Source organism: Macrobrachium nipponense, chromosome 16, assembly GCF_015104395.2.
Source record: "Macrobrachium nipponense isolate FS-2020 chromosome 16, ASM1510439v2, whole genome shotgun sequence".
Classification (NCBI taxonomy): domain Eukaryota; kingdom Metazoa; phylum Arthropoda; class Malacostraca; order Decapoda; family Palaemonidae; genus Macrobrachium; species Macrobrachium nipponense.
In genome coordinates this window covers 36,300,571-36,307,241 of record NC_087209.1, presented here as the reverse complement: position 1 = coordinate 36,307,241, position 6,671 = coordinate 36,300,571, and the positions used below count along the sequence as shown (strand labels likewise).

The window sequence follows — 6,671 nt, the reverse complement described above, 5'->3', positions numbered from 1 at the left end:
TTCTTTTCCCTCTGTGAAACGCACAATGATATATTCTTAGCTTTTCTTTATGACATTTTAGGTTATGATGTTCCTGTTGGATGTTACCCTGGGTTCGGTTAGAAAGGTTAGGCTTTGTAAGATGTTCTTATTTTAAGTTATGTTGGGTTAGGTTATTATTATTATTATTATTATTATTATTATTATTAATTATTATTATTATTATTATTATTATTATCATCATCCAGAAGATGAACCCTATTCATATGGAACAAGCCCAAAGTGCCATTGACTTGATATGCAAGCTTCCAGAGAACATGATGTTCATTAGAAAGAAGAACAGAAGGTAATGGGGAATACAATAAGAAAAAATAAATCAACAAATTAACATCTAAATAGATAAAAATGTAACATTCATTGTAACATTATAAGTTAGGTTAGAAAGTTTATTTTCCAGCAACATTGTATAATTATAATATTGGGTTAGGTTAGGAAGGTTTGTTAGAGTATCGTTGAATTATTTGAATTATTTGGCCTGTTTTAGGTTATGCTAGGAGGATTAAGTTTTGGTATTCTTGCAAAAGGTTGGAGCACAACATCCGTTTGTTAGATAATGGTGAGATGGGAGTTGGCGTTTGTGTATTAAGTTAGGTAAGTCGGTTTAACAACACACATATATCAGTCATTGGGTGGGAGTCAGGTTGCATGGCCTAGTGACACCTCAATTCAAATTGTGCTAGGGCTTCAACAAAACTGATTTTAAATTCCAGCATATGAAAAAATCTGGGGGAAGACCAATCTTTAACATTTTTTCTTTGTTTTTCAGAGTGCCTGTTCAGTAGCAGCTATAGTGCTTCATTACTGGCTGACGGCATCGCTGTTCTGGATGCTAGCAGAGGGCCTCCATCTCCTGCAGACAGTCACTGATGTGCTTTCACATGCATCCTACATGCCTGTGTATTGGTTAGTACATTCCAGTGGTTCATCCATTTTGTTATATGTGACTCACAGTTCCGCACAAATCTGTTCCAATACCCCCTGACCTTTATGCACTGGTCACATGTATCAGGTATATGGAGGAAAACCGTCTGCCTTAGGGGGTCAAATGCTTGATAATTCTCATTCCCATGATCCATGTTCGAAACCCAACAGCAGAAAGGTTAAATTCTTTCTTTATTCCCCATTTTGCTAGACAAAGGATTTCTGTGGAAACTTAAAAACTATTAGGAAAAGAAGATGGAAAAGAAGATGTTAAAAACTTCACATTTTCACACACATGCATATATATATATTATATATATATATATATATATATATATATATTTTTTTTTTTTTTTTACTGATTTATGTGTATGTATGTTCCAGCATAGCTCTGAAACGAATTGAGCAGATTCATCCAAACTTAGTATACATATGACTTATTATCTGGAAAAGAATACTGTGGGGGTAAAACATCACTGGCACCAAAGGGGGCTGCGGTAGAAGGGGGTGACATGTAAAAATAACCAAAAACGACAGATATTAGTGTCTAATCCATAGTATTCGAGGTCGCTGAGATGAACAGTCACACTCTCGATGCCCTATAAGTCCAAGTTCAGCCCCAATAGGAATGGAGGGAGAAGGGGTGAAATATAGAATGTCAAAAATGCTGGGCAATCTAATTGAAGCAACTATCTTAACAGGAAATGGAGAGAGGGAGAGGAAGTGAGAGAAAGCGTAGAAGGGGTAATGTTAGGGTGGAGAAAGAGGGAAAGAGTGAGAGTGAGTTTGTTGGTCATCATTCAGAGTTTTCCTGGGCAGCACCGGTACATATATGACAGATATGCATACGAGCATTCACATGCACAGGCATATAATCACAATTTAACACACTTATTTTTTTTACCTTTATGCATTTGGGCATGTTTCAAGGAAATCAATACGTTACTTACAGCTTAATTGTTTCATAGCTTTGTTTAAAATTTTGAATACGTAATTACGCTCACTCATATTTCACAACGTCGAAGGAACTTAGTGTGTTGCTCTCTGGTCATCATAAATTGGTGTCATTATGTATTACTGTTATTATAAAGAAGTTCAGTAAGACAGATGGGTCACACATATTGGAAAGGTTGAAGAAGTTGGACAGCCAGGTTGGAAGAGAACAAGGAGAACGGATTAAGAAGTACAAGGGAGACACCCTGACGCCAAAGCTCTTAATAACCTTCTGTATTGCCTGCAGTTGCTTTACATAAGACGTATTGCAAGCGATGCTCGCAAACCCCCCCCCCCCCCCCCCCCCCCACCTGTCTTCCTTAGAGAGTAATATCAGCGCCCGCTGTCCCTTTCCTCGCCTTTAAGGAATTTTTAAAAATCATCGTTATATTACTAACTATTATCGTATATCTATACCGTAAAAAATGGCAATATTAGAAAAGGTCGAGATTCAAAATCCCTACCAGAAACTTTACGTACCATCCTGAAGCTCGAACGTAGGTACATTTTTAATGCATATTCATATTGTGGCCATTGTAAAAGAGGCTGGCACCGGGCTAGACGACGTACAATTTTATATTTTGAGACTATTGTTGTTACACTCAGGGAAAGTAGATACGTATATGAATAGTGTCATTATATAGAGGTTTTACGTAAAATTAATGTATCAACTGCTTACAAGCTATGATGTGTTACGAAACTATCTTCTGTTTGATTGCTATATATATATATATATATATATATATATATATATATATATATATATATATAAACTATGTGTGCAAAGAAACAGCTTGTATGAAATAGGTAATATTACCTGATATGTAATTATCGCTTGTTTACCACAAAGGCCCTCAAGATGATTGTAGCCCTCTGTAAAGCCTTATGTTATTCACTGTAAGAAGTGGATATGCTCTGTATATTTAATTATCGTCTCGGAATCTAAGCTGCTGTTACTGGAAGTAACTCGTAAGACTCATTTACTCATGACTTAAAATTTGCTACCTATTCTGAAGGAGCAGAACTGTTCAGTTTTAAATACACATAACAGCAACAGGAGAAGCAAGAAAAAAAATATAATTGTCTCATTATAGGTATTTTATATTATAAAAAGTCAAAGCAGTCCATATCCTACATCAAAATGTCTGTGCTCTTTTGCATGTTGAATTTCCATTAAAGTCCTCAAGCCCAGAAAGAATGCATCAGTTCACCGAAGATTTTCGATTCCTACGTGCTCTCATTTAGGACTCATTAATTTTCATGTATTGCATATAGATACATACTTATGATAATTGTTGTCTCCTTGCTTGCAGTTATTGTTTGATACTGTGTATTGATATAATTGTTCTGGTCCAAGCTCAATTTTAATGATGAAAACGAAGCTTGTGTTAAGAGATTGTAAACAGAATATTGACAAGATGGGATAAAGATAGGATCTGAGTGAAGATTTGTGTTTCCGTTCTGTTCAATATGTTTTTGAATAGGATGGGGAAGACAGTAAAAAGAAAAAAAAAGTGGATGTTGGGACCAAGTTGTACAAAATGGAAGTGAGTCAGTAATGAAGTACAGAAGTTCTAATGTTTGTGAATCATAAAACACTTATTTTGATAGTGAAGAAATATTGCATAGTCTTGTGAAAGAACTTACAATTTCTGTAAAAGGAGAAAGTTGAGAATAGATGGGAGTAAGCGTGAGGTTATAAGGTTAAATGGCAAATAGTGAAATAGGACAGTGAAAGTTATAATATGGATGATGCAAGAATAGAAGCAGTAGATTTGTATAAGTATTTGGGAGTGGATCATTAGGTTAACGGTCGGATGAATGAAGCCTTAAGTCTTACAATAAGTGACACAAGGTAAGTAGGTACCAGGATTTATACAAAAGACTGGAGTGAGACTTGTGACAGAGGAATATCTAGGAAGGTCTAGATAAATGGTATAGTTAGAGGTGTTAGGAAGGAAAAGCATCGCCATTCTGGGAGCTAGAGTGTGCCCTGCCGTTAATGAACCTACTGTGTCAGTGTATGAAGTGGTTAATGTTGCTGAATTATGAATGTGGCAGTGTTCGCTGTTTTGTATTTTTTCGGGAGCCACCTTCCGCTAGGTGAAATGCTTAACATTTAGTTGTTTCCTCTAGCAGGGTGCAATTCCACAGGAAAGGCAAAATAGTAAACTAGGCCACATTCACATTCAAATGTTTGATCGTTGATGGCCACCATGTGCAGAAAACTTCAGAACAACTACACAGGTTACTCATAGTATTTTCACCACATCTATCCATCTGTTAAGCCAAATTAGGTATTCCATTTCCTCTTCGGTTTTGCCAGTCTTATACTATCCTGTAAGACAGGTCTAGTACTTCCTCCTGAATGAGACTTCTCCTACTACAATTTGTATTCATTTTTGGACCTGTGTCAGGACCACGCGAAAGTGTTCCATCAGCGACATGTCAATTCCATTGGCATCCGCATCTGTTTTGAGAGAAACTTAGCCTCTTCAAAACTAATATTCTTCTTTCAAACTCTTGAGAAGAATAGCCTTTAGTCCAGAATCTTCTTTCCCCAAAAAGGACAGTATTAACACCTATTAGCCTATACGTGTTCCTCATTGCTTCCAAATTCTCAAAGTAACTAAGGTACTCTTGTCCCCCTTCTTTCCATGACAGACTTAATATATTTGCAATATTTCTTATATCAAATGTTTTATGTATTATATGTTATACATCATTATAAAAGTAATTTTCTAAAACGCTGAGATATAGTTATTATCCAACCAAATACTCAACGGAAATCCTCTTGAAGTATCAGTATTTACACAAGGCTTCATTTTATTTCTATATTAACAATTTGCACTACCTTGTCGTTTTCTCAACTAATTTCTCATCTTTCCAGGTTGTTGGGATACGGCGTTCCGGCAATACTGGTTATGACAACGATACTCGTCGCTTACGGCATCGGTCAATGGTCGTCTCAGGATGCCTACGCTCCTCCGTATAGCGAATAGTGAGTAAATGGCATCTCATGTACATGATTGAGAATGTTGTCACCTTACATGAGATTTTAAGCAATCGATTGTCCCTTGTATTTAGTTACAATTTACATGTGTGAAATCCCGTATGTTAAATAATAGTTAATTCCTTTCATTGCGAAATCATTTATGATTATTCAGTGTCTTAGTCATATCCTGCTAAATATGACACCCACCTCACCAGTGTTCGATTCCCAGATGAGGATTGAACGAAACGGGCACGTTTCAAGAAAATCCACTTTAATTTTAATAACCAAAGCAGTAAAGTGCGTGCCTGGTGGTTGGCTGATTGTAGTGGGGTATACCCATATTGGTAACTCCATCCAAAGTCATCCCATTGTTTATAATTGCAAGTCATTTTCATTCCACAGGCACACACACTCACACACACACACACACACATATATATATATATATATATATATATATATATATATATATATATGTGTGTGTGTGTGTGTGTGTGTGTGTGTGTGTGTGACTTAAATTTCTGGCTTTCATCTACTTGTTAGATCTTACATTGGTGGATCTATGCATTGTGTGTGTGTGCGTGTGTGTTCGACAGCATTCCTTATGAATGCTCACTGACAGAGTAGAAATATCTGAGCCTTTGATTAAAAGTAATGATTGTAATCTTCATCCTTTGACGTCAGTCTATTATATTTCCTTTTGGATTTAGCTGCTGGTTATCTACAGAACATGGCTACATCTGGACATTCACCGGTCCTCTCATTGTGATTGTTATTGTGAGTATTCAATTACGTTTTGCTTACGTCTGTATTTTGTCTTTGTTCAGTGTCCTTGGTGGCCTGGAAGTGAGTGAACTCTCGGACGAACTTGTGTCTTTTTGTAAACGTAAATATGTAGCGTGTTATGTTTTCATTTGTGTTTAGTTTTTTCTAGATGGTTTCATAACTGAAATCCTCCGTAAAGGGGTAGTGCCGTCAGTGCACCCCACGCAGTGCACTGTAGGCATTACTTAAGGTTTTTTGCAGCGTCCATTCGTCTATTCTTTATACTCTACGTCCTCTCATATTCTCTCTATTCCATCTTGCTATCCACCTCTCCTAACAATTGTTTCATAGTACAACAGCGAAGTTTTCCTCCTCTTGCACATTTCAAACCTTCTCACAGTCAATTTCACTTTGAGCGCTAAATGACCTCATAGCTCCCAGCGCTTGGCCTTTGGCCTAAATTCCATATTCCATTCCATTCCATGACATAAATTAAAGAAGGACAGCTGAAGGCTCAACTCTGATGGATATGAGAGAGGTCTTAATAGTGTAGGTAGAAATTTATGCTCATACATTGCTACAGCATTGGCCAAGTCTCAAGGTTTCATGAAAATGAAAATCCCTTAGACTCGTTGTTTGGCTGCGACTAGAGATTATTTGGAGAAGCCAGAAGGTAGAGTGTCAGATCCTGTGGTAGGGATGTAAGAATACTACCACCGTAGGTCCTGCATGTCGTAAATGGCGAAAAAAATACAGCTACTACCTTGCAGTCTTACGTTTTAGTAAAAGGATAGGCCCACTGCCAATAACTGTGGAAACTGCTGCCTTGCAATCTTGCTTTTTAGTAAAAGGCCAGGCCCACTGCCAATAATTGTGGAAACTGCTGCCTTGCAGTCATGCTTTTTAGTCAAAGGCTAGGCCCACATCCAATAACTGTGGAAACTGCTGCCTTGCAGAC

General features: G+C 37.1%; 1 protein-coding gene across 1 annotated transcript in view; it reads left to right on the top strand.

The window, feature by feature from the left end:
• Positions 1-6,671, top strand: part of LOC135195306 (mucin-17-like) — a 140,304-nt gene that overhangs the window by 110,469 nt on the left and 23,164 nt on the right. The window contains exons 18-20 of the mRNA XM_064221567.1: positions 806-942; positions 4,844-4,954; positions 5,659-5,725. Coding sequence (XP_064077637.1) covers positions 806-942; positions 4,844-4,954; positions 5,659-5,725 — 315 coding nt within the window. The remainder of the gene's footprint in view (positions 1-805; positions 943-4,843; positions 4,955-5,658; positions 5,726-6,671) is intronic.